Source organism: Cupressus sempervirens, chromosome 4 (genome assembly GCF_028749045.1).
Source record: "Cupressus sempervirens isolate cs-2001-9-10 chromosome 4, ASM2874904v1, whole genome shotgun sequence".
Lineage (NCBI taxonomy): Eukaryota > Viridiplantae > Streptophyta > Pinopsida > Cupressales > Cupressaceae > Cupressus > Cupressus sempervirens.
In genome coordinates this window covers 264,116,583-264,140,926 of record NC_143121.1, presented here as the reverse complement: position 1 = coordinate 264,140,926, position 24,344 = coordinate 264,116,583, and the positions used below count along the sequence as shown (strand labels likewise).

General features: G+C 37.0%; 2 protein-coding genes across 4 annotated transcripts; both read right to left on the bottom strand.

Moving 5' to 3' along the window:
• Positions 1-384: 384 nt before the first annotated feature.
• Positions 385-6,422, bottom strand: LOC149561017 (Pentatricopeptide repeat (PPR) superfamily protein). Of its 3 annotated transcripts, XR_016363745.1 has the most exons (5): positions 5,739-6,422; positions 3,276-5,321; positions 3,050-3,170; positions 2,663-2,835; positions 385-2,534 (listed from the first exon to the last, which is right to left on the bottom strand). XR_016363745.1 is itself a non-coding variant. In XM_089824929.1 (4 exons), exons 1-3 carry the CDS (start codon positions 6,254-6,256, stop codon positions 3,065-3,067), a joined length of 2,670 nt encoding a protein of 889 aa, XP_089681055.1. In that variant the 5' UTR covers positions 6,257-6,422; the 3' UTR covers positions 385-2,835; positions 3,050-3,064. The 3 variants fall into 3 exon arrangements, 2 of the variants coding, with proteins under 2 accessions (XP_089681055.1, XP_089681056.1); XM_089824929.1 differs by having other exon boundaries at positions 385-2,835; XM_089824930.1 differs by lacking the exon at positions 2,663-2,835 and having other exon boundaries at positions 385-2,662.
• Positions 6,423-10,795: 4,373 nt separating this feature from the next.
• LOC149561016 (tRNA (guanine-N(7)-)-methyltransferase-like) lies at positions 10,796-13,623 on the bottom strand. The gene is made up of 3 exons (XM_089827732.1): positions 13,010-13,623; positions 11,440-11,521; positions 10,796-10,936 (listed from the first exon to the last, which is right to left on the bottom strand). The coding sequence occupies exons 1-3, from the start codon at positions 13,621-13,623 to the stop codon at positions 10,796-10,798; spliced, it is 837 nt and encodes a 278-aa protein (XP_089683858.1).
• Positions 13,624-24,344: the final 10,721 nt, after the last annotated feature.

Below are 24,344 nucleotides of genomic sequence, written 5' to 3'. Positions count from 1 at the left end.
ATCAAAACAAAATCAATGGCCCAGATTAATCTATGAAAAACCTTAATTAGGGCTACCACAAATAGCAAATGAGAATGAAACAACACAAAATGAGCCAATGAGAAAATTCAATGGCTTGAGAACAGAGTTGCTGGAAACTCCTCTATCCTTCCTTGGGCGCTCGTATCCCCATATCCAATTTGGAAACGTATCCAATACTGCCCTGATACATATCAAACATTGTACCCATGTCTACCTAAAAAAACTTGATTTTCCAACCATGACAAATACTATGGGATATGATTTTTCAGAAGATTTGACATAAATCTTCCCAAATTTGATTTCAAAAAAACTTTATTAAAGCATTTTTTTTTTAAATGGTTTAAACAAAACCTGCACCAAATGAGAAAGACAAATAAAATGTTTATCTATTTCAGCAACCCATTTTCTGGGTATCTTCTAATGCAACTCTAGTATCTTTACATATTGTTAAGTGTTAAATTAAATTATAAATATTTATGTGTCAATATTGCTTTTGAAGTAATGAAGGTCTCTTATAATACGACTGATAAACTATGTTAAATATATGTGTATGTTTTATTTATTAATGTTGTGTCCAGCCATATCCATATTGGTGGTCTTAAAAAATGGCGCTATCCATACCCAATACCATATCCGTATTTGTATCCATATTGGAATCCATGCAACTTTGCTTGAGAATCAATAAGAAAAAGGTAAGGCACCCAGTCATCATACAACTCATCATACAAGAGATGTACCCCCTTTTCCTTCTCCCTTGGAGCAAATTCAATGAGCTTAACCATAATTGCACTAGGTTCATCCAAGGCAATACTGGAAAGGCTGCAATGTTGTATCTCAGTGGCTTCTACCTTCGCCATGCACATATTCAATATGATGTCCCAATGTGAAGTACGACTCTGAAGTTCACTTAAGAAATCCATTCATCTGAGTCCTCTTAACAACATCCATGACTCCGAAGTAGACTGATTCTATCTTTTTATTTAAACTTCTCCAAATCCAACTCGCTGGAAGCCTCAATGTCAAGATCAAGCAATTCCCTAATTGTAACAAGGACTTTTGAATGTATCTTCAAAAAAGAACCCTCAATAACAAGACAATAAGCTTGTGCATGCTCAAATGTAGACATCTTTATGGCCAATGAAAGATACCAATGACCAAAGTCATATGCACTTCCTATATCAATTACTCCTCTTTGAATTAGAACCGATACAGTGACAATATTTAATGCCTTGATGAGGAACCATCTTGTCTTCAATTGGCTGGAATTCCTTCCGTGTATCCTCCAATCCCTGTACCTTATTCATCAATATTGCAGTCTTCTCATATGCTTGAACCATCTTAGGAAAAACACCCTCTCCCTGTTTCTTGATATCAGTTCTCTGCTCCCCTACCTCCCAATAAGTGTTTCTGATTACATCATAAGTATCTTCCAACTCTTGAGAAGAAGGGACATATGGTATAAGTGTTGCCCTCTCATGTTCTAATGGATTGGCAGTTTACATGCTCTTTCAGCATCATATTTTCCAATTTTAGCTCATCCCTCTTCCTTTTCAGCTATCTGTCCTTTCTTTAATTGCATTTGTAATACCCCTTGATTCCTCAAATTTCTGTTTTCTAGTGGTTTGCCCATTATCAAATGAGGTGATGCAGTAATCATTTGGACAGCCATATGCAAAGTGCGAGATCCAAATACCTCTCTAGCAATCTTTCAGATTTTATATGCTTGTTTAGGTTCCTTTACCTAGCTAATGTTTCTCAAGAATGTATCATTGTCATCCATTGGGAGTACTTCAATCTTCTTTTCTTTATGTTCTCCTTATCCAATCAGGAACTTCAGACCAATCCATGCCATCATCAGGTTGTTCATCTTCATTATTAAGTCCTTTCAATGCAAAAATGTTCTCATCAGCAATTTCCTATTTGTTGAGACTAGGTTATCTCATATCATCTCTCAAATCAACTACCAATCATACACTAGGAACTGTTGGCAATATCTTGTCCCCTATTGGACTAATTAATCAATGAAGCTGCCCTTTGATCCTCTTGAGGTAAAATCTTTCTATCTCTGCTTTGTTTTGAACTTTGTTCCTTACTCTGTATTTCTACATTCCTTATTGATGAAAAACTGGAAGTGGGAGTAGATGTGGTTAACCTGTGCCTTTTACTTCCGAATTCCTTACTTATAGTTCTCACACTTGTTGCTCGCAATTCCTCTACCATATCATGCCTTTCCTTTGGGGTTTGTCCATCATCCTCACCATGTAGTCCTCAAGTGGTGATTGTCCTTTCGTCTCCTTATGAGTTAGACTCGTCACTTTGCATCCTTCGGTAACACAATGTTTCCTTAGCCTGTGTATCTACTTGTTAACCCATGATCTTTAGCTATATACCACCTTCCTCATCAAGACGCCCAAATCTGTAAGCTCCTCAATCTATGACCAATCAGGTGTTTGGACTAACTTCCCTTTTTCATGCTCATAAAGGGGGTGAATATGATCTCCATCATCTCTTACCTGATCGGGAATAGAGAAAAAATGTTACACTTCCACATGAAATCCAAAGACATTGTAGACCACATCATTCTTCTTACAGAATCTTTGTCCACTAGTTGCTCATAAGTCCTCAATGTATCATTTCTTACCTGATCAGGGACAGGGAAAATGTTACACTTCCGCATGAAATCCAATGACATTCTAGACCACATCATTCTTCTTATAGCATACTCATCCACATGAACCAATTATGACCCAGAAGAAGTGTCTAAAAGGTCTATCACTGTTTTAACATTCAACTGCAGTGAAGTACTGAAGATAACTGCACATAGGACAAATGTTGATTAAACACAATAAAGCAATGGTCAGACTTTGATATCTAATTAAATAATCAACTTTGAGAATACATAGCACACTGTTTGTTGAAGTGAACAGTTATTCCAGGTTGCCATGTATGTTAGAATGCATATAATTTTATTAACCTCTACAAATAAACATGATTGATAATTTTCATTTTCAGGTTTCAGGATATACACCTGGCCATCTATACACTATTCAGACTGCCATATGTGTGACAAAATGTCCTCTACATTGCCCCGACCCCAGCCTTCAGTTATTCTCTTTATAGCTTTTGTTGCTACAGCACTTCCCTCATCCCTGGAAGATGGGGAAAATTAGAACCGGAGTATATATATATATGTGAAGATGAGCATTTCTAAAGGCAAAGCACATTCCAACATCTGGAGAATCAAAGAAATATACCTATGCATTAATGAATGCCAATAATTTTCACTGAGATCTTCCTTTGGTTGGGACGCTTTTCCAATAGATTCATCATGGCGAGCAGCCATGTCCATCATAGCATCACAGAGTTTACTAACTTCATTCCTCTTTTCTAGCTTATCATATATTTTAATTAATGGAATGTAAGCAGCAGAATCAAAAGTGTAGCCTTTGTCAATCATTTTGTTCAAGATTGTTCTTGCTTCATCTAGCTTATCCTCCTTACACAGGTTACGGATCAGCTCCACATAGGAAATACCATCTAGTTTAAAGTTCTTCTCCAAAATTCTTTCAAGAATAGACTGAGCATCGATTGTTTTTCCATGTTTACAAAGTGCACTGAACAGTGTACCATAGGAGATTGAACCAAGAGTTGACACTGTCTCTGCTCTTTTCAAAAGCTTCCAAGCATCATTGACCTTGCCTGTCTTGCAAAAAGCATCAATCAGTGTGTGAAACGAAGAAGTATTGAGGACAATGCCTTTCTGCCACAGCTCCTCTAAAAGGGCTTGAGCTTCATTCAGTTTGCTTCCTTGACAAAGGCAATTCATTATCATGCCATAACTATATGCATCAGGCGCATAACCCTTCTTTTGCATGTGTTCTAACAATTTATAAGCCCTGTTTATCTCCCCTTTGCTGCAAAGACCATGCATCATTATATTGTAGGTTCCTCTTGTGGGAGCACATCCCCTAGTTTGCATCTCATTTAAGAGTTTGAAAGCCGTTGAAAATTCTCCATGCTTACAAAATCCATCTATCAGGGTACTATAAACAATTGCATCAGATTTGATGTCCTTCTCCAACATCTCAACAAATCGTCTCTTTGCTTCATCCAATCTGTCCTCTTTGCATAGAGCATCAATGACAGTGGAATAAGTGATGGCATTAGGAAAGCAAATTCCATTGACCTCCTCATTGATGTTACTATTAGCCACAAAAGCATTACTGCCCTGTAGCCACATTGATTCCATAATTTGAATAGCTTTGTCTAGTTTGCCATTTTTACAGAGGCTTTGAATTATGATATTACAGGTTATGGTATTTGGAGTAAGGCCTCTGTCCCTCATTTTCTGCAAGAGTTTTTCTGCTTCTGATATCCTGCCTTCATTAGTAGCACTCTGGATCAATATATTGTAAGTAGCTGTATTAGGTAAAATACCTTTCCTCAGCATTTCACCTAACAACTCTCTTGCCTTCACAATCTTACCTCTCTTACAATACGCATCAAGCATTGTGCTGTATGTTATAGTGTCTGGTTTGATTCCACTTCCTGTCATTGCTTTCAACATCATCTTTGTATCAGAGACCATGCCCTTTCTGCACATGCCATCCACTAAAATGTTGTAGGAAACTATATCTGGAGCAATATTATCCCCAACCATTTCTTCAAAGACCCTACGAGCCTCAGAAATTCTACCTAGTTTGGCCAGTCCAGCTAAAATAATATTGTAAGAAACCACATTACAATTATGTCCAATGCTCTTCATATGCTTCATAATCTTATAGGCTTTCTTCAGTTTACCTTGCTTGCAGAATGCATCAAGAATCGTGTTATAAGAAGAAGTGTCGGGGCCAGGAAGCAGCTTATCCTCCATGTCTTTGAGTATTTTTAACGCACTCTCTATCTTCCCCACTTTACAGAGACCATTAATCAAAGAATTGTATGTAATGACATTGGGAACACACCCATCATCTGGAATTTGTTGTTGAACCAGTTGATGTGCCTTCTCCACATTATCCTCCTTGCAGAGACCATCAATAACAGTATTGTATGTTACAATATTAGGATTGCACCCATGTGACCTCATTTCTGCCAACAGCTCTAAAGCTCGGTCTGTTTTGCTTCTCTCACATAATCCTTTGGCCAAAATAGTGTAAGTAAAAACATTGGGAGCACAACCTTTTGCACCCATTCTCTGCACCAGAGTCTGGGCATCATCCACCTTATCCACAGCACACAAGGCCTGAACCATAATATTAAATGTAAATGCATCTGGCTGGATTTTTCTACTTCGCATTTCCCTATTGATGCAGTCACTTAGAAAGATCAGAACACAATATCTACAAACTAAAATGTCTAACATAAAACATAATGCCTTCAATACATTATATAGCACCGCCACCTGAATATAATGGCCACAACTAAGAACACAGATTGCAATCTTTCAAATTCAATGAGCCTCAATCAGAACTCTGTTCCTCAGAACTATCCCACCCTACAACATTATGTTTCTACTTTTTTCATATAAAAATGTGCCCAAAATGAAAATCAATCATAAAAAGCATGCACGGCTAAAATTCTCTCATAAATACCAAAGCTTAAGGCACGCTGCCAGTTGTTTATAGAGTAGCAGAAAAGTTAGTTAAAAATAAAGTAGCAGAAAAGTTAAATAAAATATCTTCAACCCCTAAATCAATTTTAAGGCATATTTGTATTACCTGTAGAGCACACGAACCATCTCTGGCCTGTTGTTCTTCAGAAAAGCTTCCAATAATACATTAAAAATCCTGACATTCAGATGAACATCACTGTTGCATTTTTTCTTCAGCTCCTCAAAGGTTGCAAATGCATCATCCACAAATCCAACTTTTGCCAATTTAATCACAAGGTTCCAAAGTGCTGGAACAGCAATCTCTGCGTCTTCTTCTTCATACAAATTTTGGCACAGTTCTCTTAGATGGGAAACCATTTTTGCATTGCAGAGGATGTCAGAAATTGCCCTAATTGATATTGAACTGTGACTACAACGAGCAACATTTTTCCCTTGTACCCATTTGTAAAATCTCCAAGCCAAAGAAGGGTGCTTTTCATTTCTGCGAAGAACCTCTGCCACAAGAGATGGTGTGAGAATTTGTAGGTCTATTAAGTCAGTCAAAGCATTCTCCAGATTAGAGCCCCACCGAAATCCTTGTTCAGAAAACAGCGAGCAGAGCCTAGTTACTTGGTGCTTCGACATGGTCTGAAATGTATAGCAAATAGACGCACGTAGACATAAACATGTGGGAATCTGCAATTGTTAACAGAGATGACCATATTTCCCGAAGATTTGATAAAGAACTTCTATATGCACACCAGATCGCCCAAGGTCACAACCGCGGAAATGTCTAGATTAAATTGAAAAGTAAATCTTACCAAGAGGGATAGTGTTTTTTCCCAAAAATCACTTTTATTATGATTTACGTTTTAGTTTTGGATTTAGCCAATTCCTATAATCAGCCCGAAAATAGGTCCACCCTAGAGATCTTAGGGAGAGTGGGTACCATGATAAGAGATGTTATGGAATAAATCTTTTCCTCGTATTTATATTTTACAAATATTATAAAATGTTTAGATATGATTATTTAGAAAATAGAATGCAATGAAGAGTGTATTGGTGGAAGCAATAATTTTCAAAAATTTATAAGGAATGACTTCTTACAGATAACCTACTTTTGTACCACTTTTGTACCATAGAAGACAAAAATTGGACATTCTTAGTCTAGTCCCTCCATTGTAATGATTTCTTACAACATTCTTCATTTGGAGCTAATTTCCATCCAAAACCCTCTCAGGGTTTTTAGACAAAAGTACACCATCGTCAAATATTCCATAACTTTATCTCATCAAATCAAGGATAATGTGACCTATAAAGATGGAGAAACCCTAAAAGCTACAAAAATTAGAGAAAAGAGAGGAAAATATTTAGACACCACTACCAAAAGCCTCATTCTTAATGAACTTTCATCTAGAAGTGGGTTCAAAAAGTTCCAAAACAAACTTTAGTTCTAGAGTTCCTACCCCCTCCTCCCTTCCAATATTGAAAAGGTTGATGCCAAAGTGCTACGTCCTTAATATTGGTGTATATAGGGTTATGAATAGTCAACTTGTGGCTATCTTAATCCTTAATTAAGTCATGTTATCATTGTTATATTATTATTTAGGTAGGTAGGTTGGCTTAGGTGTTATGTAGGGTTGTGTATATTCAACCTAAGCATAATTAGGTATATATAGGAGGTTGTGAGTCTTATTTAAAGATCATATTGGGAAGTGTGTTCTCATTAGAGATATTTGGAGGTTGCCCCCTCGAAGTGGCATATTACTCTCAATTATTATCAAGTATTTATATAATATTTCATATTATGCCTTCTATTGTGAAAGTTATTTCATTACAAGTGGTATCAGAGCATGATCTTGGCACCATAGAGCCAAGATTTTTACTCAACATTGGGGCAATTTGGGTAGAGCATAACTTTTAGATTTTAGAGAATTTTTCAAAGATTTTTTAAAGAGTTTTTAAGACTATATTAAAGAAGCTATAGTCCAAAATTCAGAGGAATTGGAGCAAATTGGAGCAAATTTGAGCAAATTATTGCAAAATTACTATTTCTACACAATTTATTGAAATCTACATATCTCTCACATCCTGTCGAATTGTAATATAACTTGTATTGGATTTTTTAATACATAGTAGAGGAGCCTACATGTCACAACTTAGAGAAATTGAAGAAAAAATAAGCCATTTTTTTTGGATTTTTCCTACGTAAGGGTATCTTGGCCCTAATAAGTTACAGTATAAAAAAAAAAATTTTAAAATCAAAGAATTTATATTTCATTTGTGTGATTTATTTCAAAAATATTGGTTTCCATCATGACAGGACCTCCAACAAGAGGCAAAAAGAATGCTACCACATCAAGGAAATCTTCTAATCAAGATTGGGAAACAATAGATGATAGTAATTCCAATGAGAAAATACATAAGTTCAAGGAAGAGGTTAAGAGGGATATGTTTGACCTACGAGGGGATATATCAGATATACGAAGCATGTTAAGCACATATATGAATGAAACAAGGAAAGAGTTGTTAAGCAATCAAGGTGAAACCTTCAAGTCAACTAATAATGACACAAATTTTAATACTCTTATGGTATCTAGGAATTTTTTTCCAAAGGTGGATATGTGCAAATTCGATGGCAAGGATCCTCTAACATGGATAAATCAAATGGAGAATTTTTTGAGGTATATCAAACCCCATATGGACAAAAGGTCATGATGGCTTCCTTATATCTAGAACTGGATAAATTCATTTGGTATCATTCGCTTTGTTCTCATAGGAGGAAAAAGGGTCTCACCGTATCATGGTCATTTTTTGCAGAAGAACTCCAAGCACAACATAGCAATAGTGTGACAGAAAACTTCTTTAGCCAACTTGCTAAGCTTCAACAAATAAGATCAGTTATGGATTATATTCCAAAATTCCAAAATCTATCCTTAAGAGTGGATACAATTACAGAGGAGAACTTAAATGATATATTCTTGGGTGGTCCCAAGGATTACATTCAACATGAGGTACGCATGTTTAGTCCTAGCTTAGTAAATGAGTCCTTTATAGTGGCATGCAGGGTAGAGGAGAAGTTCTTGATTTCTAGAAAGAAAGGGGCTAATGTGACAAGAGAAAAAGGTTATTGAACACCTTATCTTCCTCAGCCTACTAGCTTGAATCCACAACAAATTGAGGAGAAAAGAGCAAAAGGATTGTGTTTCAATTGTGATAGAAAATACAGTCGAGGACATTAATATAGTGAAAAGAAATTGTTCTATATTGAAGATCCAAGTGAGGAAGAAGAGGATGAGCCCATATCAGAGGAGGATAGGGAGTCAGGTGAGGAATCACATGATTCTCAACCAATAATTTCTTGTCATGCATGTTGTCACTTAGGTTTGCACTCTTGTCCAAGGCCTATGCGCGAGGACAACCTAGTGAAACATGGAAACAACCTCCAAGTTGTGGGACTTGAACTACGAGGTTGAGTTTTCAGAAAAGGCCGGCTTCCTCTTACTATCAGGGTGCACCTATCTACTCTTGGAGAGGAAAAGGGAGAAGGAGAGCACGAAAGAAAATATACCTAGTCTAATCTAAGGAGGTGATGCACCAAGATAGAGTGTTCAGACTCATTTCTGCCCATATATGCACTACAAAACCAAGATAACATTCAAAAGACATACACACCCAGACTTATGTCAATCAATAACCACATATAGATCAGGAAACCAAACTGAATAACACAAGGAAAGGATTTCACTTATACATTATCCAATAGGTCAAAAATAGACACAGTATGCAAGCCACAGATCTCAACAATACACCAATGAGAGGCAAAACGAATGCACATACACATCGATGGCTGAAGGAGATGATACAAAATGTTATACAGCTCAGAGACAAAGGGAATTTTACACTGCAGACCTGCGAGCAGTAGCAGAGAAATCAGAAAAGGAGTCCTCTCTTTACAAAAACAATAAAATCTGCCTTTATAACTCAGGCATAACTGAGATCTTTTGCTGTTGAAGTGACCCTCCAGCTACCTGCCATTAAGTTCTGCGGAGCACAACCATGGAAATTTGAGGAAAATCTGATCTTGTTGCAATAGGTGTCCTGAGAGGACTGAGAATGGCACCATCGATGTTCTAACTGGGTAGATGGATCGACTGAGACGGTGGAGTGTCTCCCTATGTTTCACATTCATTTTTGGTAGGTCAGGATTGATCATGAAGATCAGATCGCAAGATAAAATCGATCACCTTCACCCCTTAGGTTCATGAATCAGCGGGGGTCAGAGAGTCAACCAATTTCACAAGCCAACTAGGCCACGTGGGTCAATCACCTCTTTTCGTTCTGCCACCTAGGAAGTCCTCCATGGTTGACCTTTCTTTATCGAACTTAACCGCGCCACCCTCGAACTGTTATCATTAACTACGACGATCACACTAACCGTCAACTGTTAACTGCCAACCCTAGCCAAGCCAGTGAGACACGTGTCAACAAGGCACTATGTCGCCATGGTATCCGTCGTGCAACTTCGAAAGGCAAGATAGCACCAACCATCGATCTACCTTAAATTTGACGATCGTGGAGACTCGTCGTACCACTATATTGTTCTTACCCTGGGCCCATCATATCTGGCACCACCTCAGCAACCGCTCTACGCCCAAATGACACCTGGCAATATCTAACCAACGTACCCTATTGCAACCTGGCCCCGTCAACACGTGGCAAAAGGGCGCCATGTCGCTATGGTAAAGATCGCGTAACTTCACCATGGCAACATGGTGCCTTCCATCGATTTTCCTTGATCTGACGGCAAGAAAGATAGATACTGCCTCCTGCCCCTCAGCATATTAGTCAATGGGAACTGACCACGTGCCAACCATCTATATTTTTTGCGCCTCCAAACTTGGACCCACTGGACACATGTCCTCCAAGTGCCATGTCATTAACATAAAACTTGTGCGGCTTATCCATAGCGCGATGGCACCTGTCGTTGATCTCTATAGATCCGACAGTGGAGATCTTAACCCTTTTATGCACTAGCGATGCTAACTATATTCTGACCTGGCATATGTGGTTACTCCCCATTGGCCTAACGAAGCACCACCTTGGTCTGACAAAGCACCAACCTGGAGGGTTCGTACCACCTTGACCCTACTGAGGGACACGTGTCAACCAGGCACTATGTCGCTAACGAAAAACTCGTGAGTTTTCCGTTGGTGCCATGGCGCCCTGCCGCATTTTGGAACTTTCCAGCCCGTGAAACTGATCGCCTGCCGCTAACTTTCCCGATGACGCAACTTGCCTGCCGTCAGACCTTTCCGTCGGGTGCTATGTCACTATGCAAATTTTCCAGCCAACACATGATAGCGACATAGCACCCATGGTGCCGCAAAACTTTTTTGACCCGCCAAACCTATTGCCTGGCCCGTTGGACCCACCGGACACATGGCGAAAGGGTGCCATGTCGCGAACATAAATCTCGAGCAGCTTCTAATGGCGAGATAGCACTAACCGTAGATCCTCATTGGATCTGACGACAGAGAAACTGTGGGCCGCAAAATATAACATAAGGCTTGGCATTAAAATAATACTAACTTTGGGAGTTAGCTGTTGAACGAGCCAAACGTTTGAAATTTGAAGCCTTGGCAGGTGAACAAATGATAACATTTCTAGCGACTCACAAGGGGCACGAGCTTGCTCGATGCATGACCAGTGCTTGTAACAATCCATTGGGCCATAGGGTCAAAAAAGTGTGAATCTGAGAACTGCAGAACCCTAACCCTTCCTGCAAGGAGATCAAAACATTGAAAACCCTAGCTTTGTAGCTACACCTGGAACCGAGACAAAAATTCCTCTGTAACTTGAGACACCTCAAAATCTGCCACCTCACGGGGAGACGGCTGTGCCCACGCACTTTTGAAAAGTAGGAAACAACAGAAAAGAAACTAAACTACTTATGTACAGGAATCCACAAATTTTCAGAAATAGGGCTTCAAATAGATCCCATTGACTAGAATGGGAAAAATCTCTCCATTTGGCCTGCTCAACTGAAATGCATTAGCCTATTTGCAACTGGCAATCAGATAGGGGCCACTCCATAGTGCATCAAACTTGGAATGTCTTCCTAGTTTTGCTCTATCTGAGTCCCATTTGAGGACTAAATCTCCTTCTCTGAAGGTCCTAACCCTAGTTTTCTTATCAAAACTCCTCTTCATCTGTTGTTGATGTGTCTCTAGGGTTTGCATAGCCTTGTTTCTCTTTTCTTCTAGTTCAATCAGCTCTGCCATTCTTACTGACATGGCACTATCCTCCATCAATTCCAGTTGATGAGTCAATTCCAAGGATGGGAATTCCAATGAAATTGGGAGTCTGGCCTCACTACCATATACCAGCACAAAAGGTGAATTCCCAACAGATCTCTTGGGTGTTATCCTATCAGCCCACAGAGCAGTTCTTAATTTCTTATGCCAGACCCTCTGATTGTCTTCTATTGTCCTCTTCATGATTCTGATCAGATTCTTGTTGGAAGACTCAGCCAAACCATTACCCTGGGGATAGTAATTTGATGATGTGCTCAGGTAGATATTGTGATTCATTGCCCATGCACAAATTTGGGTTCCAACAAAAGACTTAGCATTGTCCGAGATGATAGTAGAAGGAGCACCAAACCTAGATACAATTCCATCAAGGAATTCAACAACTGATGGTTCTGTGGCATCCTTCAAGGCAACCACCTCTGTCCACCTAGTGAAATAATCAGTAGCAGCCAAAATCCATTTATGACCTACACTAGATGGAGGATTAATGGGGCCTATAAAATCCAACCCCCATTGGGTAAAGGGTTGATCCACCTGAATAGGATGAAGGGGGAGAGCTGCAAGCCTTTGTTTTCCTAAAAGGAAAGCACATTTCTCACATTTCCTCACATATCCATAACAATCATGGAACAGAGATGGCCAATAATAACCAGCCCTCATAATCTTCATGGCAGTTGTTCTTGTAGAGAAATGGCCACCATCAGGGCCATCATGAAGTTCCTTAATCATCCTCTCAGCCTGATCCTCTTCAATGCATCTCAACAGGGTCCCATTAAAATCCCTCCTGAATAGGATACCATCAATCACAACATAGGTAATGGACTGCAGTCTATATTATCTTCTTTTGGATCTGTCCAATCCCTAAGGGTATCCATCCCCTGATAAGAAGCTCTTCCTATCATTTATCCAGCTCTTTGGACCATTAACATTTCCTTCCTCCCACTAATAGATTTGGGAGTGTTTTGCGACGTCAATTTGCATTTGGCTTTTTTTTTGCCTTATAGCCCGATGACGTCGCAATTGCGACGTCATCGAGCTATAAGGAAAAAAAAAAAGAGGCGCATTGCTCATTATCTGTTGTCGCCGAATCGAGCTCCGCTGCCGCCGAGAATTATCACTGCCTCCGAATCGCCAAATCGAGCACCCAAGGTATGGAAAAGTTTCTGCTGCTTCTTTCTCCTCCTTTTTTCCTTTTATATGCTCTGGAAACAAACTCAGTAGAGACACTACAGAGATATTATCATAATGGCTCGGATTCGCTTTTCGCAAAGCCAAAATTCTTTCTTTAACATACTCGCTTACCTTGTCGCAGAGCTCCATGCCTATCATCAGGGTCGATGGGAAAATGGGTGAAAGCTGCACCAGAAGCCCACCAAAGTCGCAACCAATATCTGCAAACCAAAATTTCTTTTCTTGACCAGTTGAGGCAGAACATGCGTTCGCTGGTTTCAAATCCTTAGAGTTCGAGATTTCGTGTTCTTCTTGAGCTTCGCCATTAGGGTTAGGCGCTGGAGGATTTTTGTCTTGGAGATGTTTTTCGGAGAAATATGAAGGGAAATGGTCGGCATAATCGAATTGAGTCGGACAGAGAGGTACAGGAAAGTGCAAATCACTGAGAGGATTGCTGTGAGCTCGCGATCTATAAAAATGCTTCCTTGGATGCTTCACGGACGCGCAATGCTCTCTAGCATGCGACATTGCTCAAATTCGAGGGTTTTTCTTCACATTTCTTGACGAGATTGGAGAGAAGCTCTATGGTGAAGAATGGCTGTTGCAGAACCTCCTAGATGAATGGCTGTCGTAACACGCCTCCTGTTGTCTTGTCATATTTCTTCAAGATCTTTGCAACCCCTGTGTAGTCATGGTCTCGCTCAACGGACAAATTTGACAAAATGGGGGTTTTGAATTTGAGAAAGGGGGAAAATTAGGGACATAGTCCATTATTAACCTTACATACCTCTAATAAACACATTCGAAAACCTTTTGTCTTTTTAGGAACCCCATATACATCTGATAAACACATTCGAAAGCATTTCATCTCTTTTGTAACTATTGGAATACTTTCAACAACATTAGTGATACTAGATGATGCTCCAATAGGTCCAAGGTAGATGTTGCAATGACTAATACAAAATGAAGGTGTTGCAATATTTAATGTAGAGAGTTCGTTTGAACTTGATACTGGTATTGTGTTTTCTATGGAACAAATGAGAAGCAATTATTAGAAAATAAATAAAATATAAACTGTTCAAATGCAGGAAAAAATTAAATGAAAATTTATTGCTTGTTAAATATACTTTTAGATGTAAAATGGAGGTTTTTTAGTGTGTTGATATTTAAAAAATCACATTAAGTATTATTGCTAGCATGTTATCATTGTCTGTTTATTATGATTAGTATTATTTTTCTATCTTCTTTGTGTCATCAATCAACAATATTTTTCTTTCATGTCATTTTAAGTTAGTATTTAATGCTGAAACAATACAATTATGTACAAGGTCTTGAAGGATTGGAGAACAATGGAGTCTATTCGAACAATGTGTGAGAAGGTATATTTGAATTATTATATATTAATGTATTTGATTTAGAGCTCTACTAGAATTGATGTTTTGTTTTTAGATTATAGGCTTGTAATTGAGCTATTAACAGTTTACAATACAGTTACAATTGGATTGAAAAAATGAATTACAAAACTGTCACATAAAATTAGATTTAAAATTTGATACATGCCCAAAAATCTTTAGGAAGATGTACCTTTAATTGTCAAAGCCAAAGGTTCTAGAGATCTTGATGAAATTTGACAATCATCATTTGATTTTAAATGAGTTGAAGATTTTCCTTCAGAAAATGACTGGAACTGCTCCACATGCTCTAATATCTTACGAGCTGTCACTCCAGATTGTTGCGACACTAGAAGTTCATATGCAAAAAAAAACCCCTGCTTCTCTGTTTCCATTGGTTTCTTGATAACTGCAATCAAAAGAAAGAAAGAAAACACTTCTGTTATAATCTATGATATCAAGTAATGTGTACATGGATTTATAGAAACTTACAACAATATAAGCATATTCAGTACTTCTCAGAAGAACTATTTAATTGTGTTACAAAGAAGACGTGCATACATGTTTCCTATAAGATTTCAATTTATGACCTCTCACCCATGTATTTAGCCTAAATGTATTAAATATAATAAATAAATAATTTATTTGATTGAATTGTTAAGTAGCTGATTGAAATGCACCAAAATTACACAATGGGAAGTCAGAGCTTGTCCTTTGTCAGTTCATCCTCAATGGCATATAAGAGCGTCTCCCACTTTTTAACAGCTGAGATGCAAATTGTATCATGTCAACAACCAATATTTTATCTCAAATAGCCAGAATCAAAGGCAATCATGGAGGGGAAAATTTTGTGTTGCCCACCTATCGTCCACCTGTAATTGGAAACTGTATGGGCGACCACTTAGATTCTGTAGTGCTTACAAGCACAATAAAAATATTCATGGAATAAAGGACACTATAAATTTTTAGCAATTTTAGAAGTAAAATAGGTATTCATATGGAGGAGATATTTCTTACATATTTAGTATTCATTCTTTTATAAATATGAACAGTACATTTAGTGGTGATTGCATTTAGAAGATGTTTACAGAAAAGAACATTAGATCTTGCTAACCTCTTTAAAGTGAGAGCTACCATCATCTATATCTCTTCTTGCCCTCTTCCTCATGTGATCTTGCTCTGCATTTTGCATGTTATTTGCTTCCTCTTCAACCTCTTTAAAAGTGCGCTTCCTAGAGATATATGAGTTGAACCATTTCAGTGCATACTCTCTAAGAAGACAACTCTTTTCATTATCTCCTTTGCAACTACCATTACCCTCTTTGAAATTCTTAACAGAGTTATTTCCTGATTTTGTTCTTTGTGCAATGTGATGCTACAGTAAATGTTTCTTCTTTGTTTGAAATCTAAATTTTATGTAGAATGAATGTATGTTTCCAAGTTTCCTCTTCTATTTCACAAAGATCGCACCTTTTCCACTGTGGGTCTGAACTTTTTAGTTGCAAATTGCTCGTCTAGATAAGCTTCGTCAGGAAAAAACAATCAAACAACAGATATTCGCTATTAAAATTTGTGGTTTCTAATTTGAGCTGCCTTTTCTAATCCAGGTGATATGGCCTTTAGGAATACAGTTTTGCAGCATCTATCCAGCCAAAATTAAGCATTTTTACATAAACAATTATTGGCGAATAATTGTATTATGATTTATTCGTGGTTTTCACAGTCTGTTCGGTTTTCGTCCTGTAAAATAATCACTCGTCAGTGATTGGAAAAATTGGCTTTCAAAAAAGTAATTAAATAGAATGCCAACCGAATCTTAGTCTTGAAATAATGTAGCTCAGAAATAACGACCGACATTTGAAGACTTAAAACTTTTATTACTCTTAAATACAAAACCTTCATTTAAAATCTAAGTTTCCCTCTTTGTTTTCATCTCTCTTTTATTAATTTTGCCAATCAATTTTTTCAATCTTGAAGTTCATATATTTTCACTTTTATTTTTATTTTTATTTTTAGAGTTATTATTATTTTTAGTAATTTTATTATTCTAACTATTTATCAATAATAATAATATATATATTCTATTAAGACAGTTTAATAAATATCTACATCACGAGTTCAGAGTTTCGAAAAGAAAAAGAAAAAAAAAGGACTTTTCACACCCCCTTGAATATATACAATTACAAAATTAGGGGGTGACGGTATCAGTTCTTTTTAACTAGCTATACTTAGACTACAATCCATTTTCATTACAAATATTAGCAAATTTATAATCTGAAAATTCACTATTGAAATTGACCCCATCCATCCTTGACGTTGGACACCTCTGTGTGAGCCACTTGATCAGCTTCACTCTGTCTATTATCTTGATTGGGCATTGTATTCCAACCATCATGCTACACTAGTCCCTGCTCTTCATGATTATGGACTAAACCTCCACCAGATTGCTGATCAGCTCCCCAACCGGATTGAACAACATCAACCTGATCCTCCTCTTGATTATACATATTTTCCCAACCTGTTTGAGGAAGCTCAGTTTGAGGGACATCTTGCAACTGACATTCACTAATATATTTGTTCAATTCATCCATTTCTGTTGGATCCAAGAAGGATTGGAATCCTGAAACATAGTTTGCATCTTGAACTTGATCTTTCTTTATCATTAAGCACCCTTCACAGATTAACCTCATAAAGTCTGATCTTTTGATTTGAAGAACCAATGATACTTGTGACATAATATTAAAATGGGTGAGTTTAAAATTAAACTCAGTAAGCTTACTCCTCTCGGCTTGAAAGATTTCTTTATTCCTGTCCTTCCATAGAATCCATAACACCTCAATAGTCAGAACAAACCAAAAACTATTGAATTTAGAATCAAATCTATCCACATATCCAGCAAGGATCTCTGACTAGGAAAAACTATTAATACAGTTCTACTTACATGGAGACCCCAAAAAAATAGACCATATCTTACGTGCATATAAACATTCAAAAAATAGGTACTCAAAAGACTCATTGACATTACAAATATTACAACACACAGGAGCGAGACCAATTGATGAAAGGACTTTCCCAAGAGCTAACTTCTTAAATAAGAGCAACCACTTGAAACAAAGTTTTTTTTTGGCTCTGCTTTACTTTTCGACATGTATTCAAAGAAAAAAGACCAAATAGAAAAAGGCTTAATTTTCCCCCGACACTGAGACACCCTGGCTATGAGAGAGGAGTCATTTTTCATACAGAGATAAACATTTTTGGTAGTACTTTCTGACAACAGATTACCATTAATCCATTTAATCTTCTTTAAGGATCCATTAGCATCTAACAATTCTTTTGGCTTACAACTAAGCATTGCTTTCTTAATAAGGGTATATGTCTTTTTCTGCGAGTCAGGAATGTTAAATCTGTATTTGATATCCTCCCACTCCCTTAGCTGCCCACCATCCATAATGTCCTATATCAACGAGATCCCTTTTAAGTTCCAAGCCTTGGCTAAACAACTCTATGTTAAAGCCAAAGGTTTACCATTATAGGAAAGCCCCCACCAAATAGATCTATCTTTGACCAGATAATGTGGAGGACCTCCTACTGCTCCAATTTGCAATATCCTCCTCTTCACATGCATAAAACAGAAATGAAAATGTTATAATCTATCATAACAATGGTCTTTATGTAATGCGTATACTACCATAGTCCATACACAATTTTGAAAGACTACAATCAAAATCTAGACTCATATAATTGTGATCTCTCTAGCACTATGATGTCGTTTAATATGTCTTGCTAACACTTGTAAATTTTGTTCCTTTTGCCATGTCATATAATATGTCTTGCCTTGTAGCTTATATGTTTTGAAATTGTTGTTAGGCCTTGTAGCTTGTATGATTTGATTGCTGGAGAGCTTCTACAGCTAAGCAAGAAGGCCGTTGCACGAGTTATATAGCCGCACACTCATGTATGAAAATTGCATATTTTTTAATCTAATGTATATTTTAACTAGACTTTTAGCTTATATGTTTTGAAATTGCTGTTAGGCCTTGTAGCTTGTATGATTTGATTGCTGGAGAGTTTCTACAGCTAAGCAAGAAGGCCGTTGCACGAGTTATATAGCCGCGCGCTTGGGTATGAAAATTGCATATTTTTTAGTGGCTTAATTTTGTAAGGTCTCTTGAAATAAGACCTTCAGGTGGTTGGTCAAAGTTTTACAAATAATCTTATCCAGAAATTTGCCTAGAGCAATTGATTGAATGTTATAAAAGGTGATTGGATTAAATGTCTTAGGAATAAAGTCAAAGAAAGTATTTTTTAAAATATTAAAGTATTTAGCTAGGTTTAAGAAGATTTGTGTACTTTTGACACTTTTGCTTAGTTTGTGAAAGTTGTAGACCGAAGTTTTCATAGCCCGATTTTTGCTTCTGCAAAGAACGATCATGTCAGATAATATAAGTGAAGAACAAAATAGGGAGACAATCGCTAGATTGTGGTCTAACTTGAAAAGAAAGGTGATGGAAAATGTTATTGTCCTTGCAAAATTTGTAAGGGCTTAAATCATAGAAGACTGCTAATCAAAATAGCTAAGAGACATTGCAGGGAGAATGGTCACATTGAAGGGGGGCATGACTATCATCCACTGGTAATTCGTTCATTATATCATTTTAACAATTTATATACATATGAAATCACTTGATGATGAGTTGATGATCATGGTTTATTTATGTTAATCAATTTTATATAGGTTGATCTCCCCAGGGAAGTACATGATATGAACCACAACAATTCGAAGAATATAGTTTTTGAAGTGGAGGAACATGGAGGTGCAAATATCCAAGGTGAAGACAATGATCCCATGGAAGATGACGATCATGTGCTAGAAAACACAATTGAAGATGATGGTATAAATACATTGATCCATGACACATTTAGTCCAAGCGTATCTGATGATGATGATGATGATAGCCTCGATGTACCTCTACTTGAGAAGGCATACGAGCCCCTATATAAAGACTCCCAAACAACTCTTCTCTCTGTTGTATTGTTGTTGTTGAACTTGAAGGTTATGAGTGGTTTATCCAACATAACTATGTCACGTATGTTAAGGTATGTCATAGATGTCTTTATAGTTAACAAAGGGTGAATAATGTACCAATAATATTGTTTATATTAACAACTTATATTTTTTCCTGTAGATTGATAGGCGAGTTTCTGTTACCATCATCAAATATTCTGCCTCGCTCATATCAAGAATTATCTACTATTATGAAAGATATTGGAATGGAGTATCAAGCAATACATGCTTGTCCCAATGATCATATTATATATTATAAAGAACATGAATTTGCAACACAATGCCCTGTATGTCATACGAGTAGATATCAAACAGATCGACTAACAAAAAAGGTGCCTCAAAAGGTTCTTCGTTACATCCCCATTATTCCACGGATGTGACAATTATTCAAGTGTAGTAGCTTGGCTCAATTTATGGATTATTTATGCACGCAATAGAAGTTGAGATGACATTATTCGAATCCCTGCGGATGGTTCAAAATTTATGCACATAGAGGAAAAGTGGCAACACTTCAAAGAAGAACCTCATAATCTTAGGCTTTCATTGGCAGTGGATGGTGTCAATCCATTTGGAGAGATGAGATCTGTTTACTCGGTGTGGCCTATTTTTGTTATCAACAATAACATTCCTCCGTGGATGTCAATAAAGAGGGAGCACATTATGTTGGCAATGATTGTTCCAGGTATCTTATCATTTGATAGTTATTAATTTACATGTACTTACAAATCTTGCAGTAAAACGGTCACAATAATTATGTAATGTTACTGTTCATTCAAGTAGGTAAATATCAAGTTAAAGATATGAATGTATATATTGAGCCTCTTATCGACAAGTTGGTGGAGTTATGGAACGGTGTCACTATGTATGACATGTCTAGACCAATAGGACAAAGACAATTTCAATTTCAATTCCATGCAATACTTGCATGGACAATACATGATGCCCCAGGGCTAACACATTTTTGTGGTATGTTATAGTGAATTCAAGTTGCGCACGATAATTCATTAATGTATAAAATCAACATATTTAATAATCCAATTATATCATTATCTTGTAGGTCTTCAAACAAAGGGAAAATTTGCATGTCCAGTTTGTGGTCCAAAAATGAAATCTCGTCATTCAAAAAGTTTAAGAAAGCAGGTGTTTGATGAGTGTAGACACTTCCTCCACAGGAATCATAAGTATCGAAGTACGAAAAAACATCTTTTCAATGGGAAAGAAGAGACTACATCAAAGCCACAAAGAATGACACCTCGCCTATGGAAGTTAGAATATAATAGAATTAATCGTCGAGGTAATGTCGTTCCACCTAATGGTTTATGTTTGTAATTTATATATTTCTATTGTGATTTTTGTTTACTAATTGTGTAATTGATGATCGTGAAGGTCGTCAAGGCAGTACTGAAAACCTTCCAAAGGGACTAAAAAGCTATCCCAGACAATTTAGCAGGTTGCCCTACTACGAGCACTTACAAATTGTGCATTTGTTTGATTCTATGCATATTGGAAAGAATATAATAGAGACATTGTGGAAAATATTGGATGGAAGGCGTGACAAAGAAAAAATTGTCAAAATTTGTAATGACATTCATGAATCCAATCATGCATTGAAGAATTTCATTCACTTAAATAGCAACAGAGATCAGATTAATATAAGTGCCCTTCCTTGGTTATTAACGGAGCAACAAAGTGATGCCATAAAAGAAGTCATACGAAAAATTCAATTTCCCACAGGATTTGTTGCGAACATAAACAATCTCATATCAAAAAAAAGTGAATTTGGGCCAGGGCTCAAAATGCATGATTGACATACTTTCATCAAGGTAAGTTATGTTCTTCTGTATTTACAATATATTCATAAACTACGTGTACTGTTCGTTATGTTATGTTAGAAAACAATGAAATGATTGGTTTATAATTATTGCAGTACGTGCTTCCTCTATCTCTCCCAGAGCCCTTCAACAATAACATCAAACAAGTGATATACGATCTTGGAAAATACATGAGGTAAGCAGTAATATCTATTCAATTTGTTGTATATATTTATTATATTCGTGATTTGTTTTTCTTGCTATGTAATCTATTGTATATTATTTTGTAAAGTCTCGTATCTATATATTTTTTGTGACTTGAATCTCTTAATGTAGGTGGTTGTCATCTAAAGAAATCCATAAAGAAGATATAAACTATTGAAAGAGAAGAATTCCTCATTTACTGTGCGAAATGCAAAAGTGTCTACCTCCAACTTTTTTCAATGCACAGGAACACTACCTCATACACCTAGTTGAGGAGATTGAATTGTGTGGACCTGTACACAGTAGGTCAATGTGGATGGTTGAGAGGCACTTGAAATCTTTGAAGGCTTTGGTTCGACAAAGAGCACATCCTGAGGGTTCTATGGTAGAGGGATATATGGTATACCAGACTATGGTGTACATTACTGAATATCTTCCTAAGTTTGCATCAAATATCCGTGTAGATCGGATTTGGGATCTCGAGCCTTTTAAAAAATTAGAAGGGGAGTACTTGATTGGGAAAGGTACATTGAGGAAAGTGAAAGGTGCTCGAGAGTGGGATGCACTACATTTGTATATTGCAAACAATCTTGATTGGATGACGGTATGGATTGAACGATGTCAACATTCTGGTTGGACATTAACATGGGAAGGTGTATCTTCATTGGTTAAAGAAGCTCATCGTAATGGAGATTCCAATGTTACGCAAAGGGAAATAGATTTAGCATGTGGTTTAAGAGATTTCCAGGTACGTACAAATTTATTAATCACCCGTATGTTTATCAACTCATGATACAATAATTTTGACATGTTTCACATATTATTGCAGGTTAAACACCACAAGGCTATGTTCTGTAATGGTCAGAAATTTCACGTCAAAGTGTTGGATGACACGAAGAAAACTTGTGATTCAGGAATAACTGCAGTCTTTCAAGTGACTAATATTTCATCTAGAAATGACTTACATCCTCGAGAGTCTGAAAATTGATACTATGGCATTTTGGATGATATACTAGACTATGATTTTAGTTCCTTCAAATTAGTACTCTTCGTTGTCAAATGGTACAGGCTATGACTTAATCCAAATGATCCTGATAGAACTGTTATTGAACATGATGATGGATTTACAATGGTTAATACAAGGTCGTTTGAGCCAATTGGGGATGAGCCCTATGTTCTTCCAAGCCAATGTGAGCAGGTATTTTACTCAAAGGTTCCACATAAACCGGGTTGGTCATTTGTTGTTAGACATGAACCGAGAGGAAGGCCAATAAAGTATAATGCGATGGAAGAAGAAGATATCGAAGAAGTAGAAGATGATGTAGATGTTGCTACTGATGATGATGATGAAGATGAAGATGATGTTGATGTTGATGATGATGATGTTGATGATGATGACGACAACGACGACGATGATGATGGTGAGGATGATGATGATGATGAGGAGGATGATGATGACGATGACGAGGATGATGATGATGACAAGGAGGATGATGATGATGATGATGACAATGACAAGGATGATGATGATGAAATTTAGAGGTATGCTAATAGAAATAGAATAGAATACTGCTAATCTAAATTAACTATTAATCTAAATTAATTAAATAAAACTACTTAAAACACATATTGATGCGTGAATGTATTGAGCCTTATTTTCTTTCAGGTCAAAAGCATTTGTAAGTGTTTAGTTTAGAAAAGAAAATTCATTAAATATCTATAAAAGGGAGTTGTAACTAGAATAATATCTATAATGTGAGCCTGATTTAAGTGTTATATTGTGTACCTTTTAATGTTTTTAATTTTTATGTGATGCTTATGATGGATGTGATTATGATTATGATGTGATTATACTCATGATAATTGAATTACATTTGCAGGAAACTGAACCCCTTTCAGGAGCATCCCGCATAGTCTCATGGATCAACAGGTATAAGTCAATACTCCTTATAGACATTCTATTTAATACACTTATCAATAGTAAGATTGATGTCTTCTAAGATCTCTCCCAGTTGCAGGTAGCAGCGAATAGGTATTTGTTAGAAGTGTCTTCCTCGAGTGAGGGAAATATAGGAATAGAAGAGGAAAGCGAGACATGCAGTTTATCTAGAACAGGGAGATTAACTAGAGGTCAAAGGACTAGAAGGAAATTCAATAAACGCATGAAATTTTTCCTTGCTCAAGGGGGGTCATGTTCTTATGATGATGAGACAGAAGGCGACATCGACGTGCCCTTGAGGTACCAACATCTACAGAAACATTGGGTACCCAAGGAACTTCCTCCAATAAACACTGATTTTTGTGCTAACGAGAGGATATATCGCATAGCACCATCATCATTACATGGTTTGGGCCTATTTTCTATGGACGGCATAAAGGTGTCTTACAACAAAGTTTTTGAATTGATGGAGTATGTTGGACCATGTTATGATTACAAAAGTTGGATGCATATTGTTTAATATAAAAAAAGTATGCGTAGGTATGCCCTCTCGGAAAATTATATACAGCAGCAAGACAATAATCAAAGTAAAAGTGTGGCTATATACATTGATGGAAGGCCAAAAGCAACAGGGAATATTGTGGGTTTTATAAATAGTACACGACCCGGGTCAACTATAAAGCAACCCAATTGCATATTTGAGGAGCGCGAGGGAAATCGTGTATTCATCTGTGCGATAAAATCAATACGTGTAGGGGAAGAGCTTCTTATTGATTAAAATTTGAACCACATAGATACAAACGAGGCTACTTTCATGGGGGTGGTACATACTATTAAAC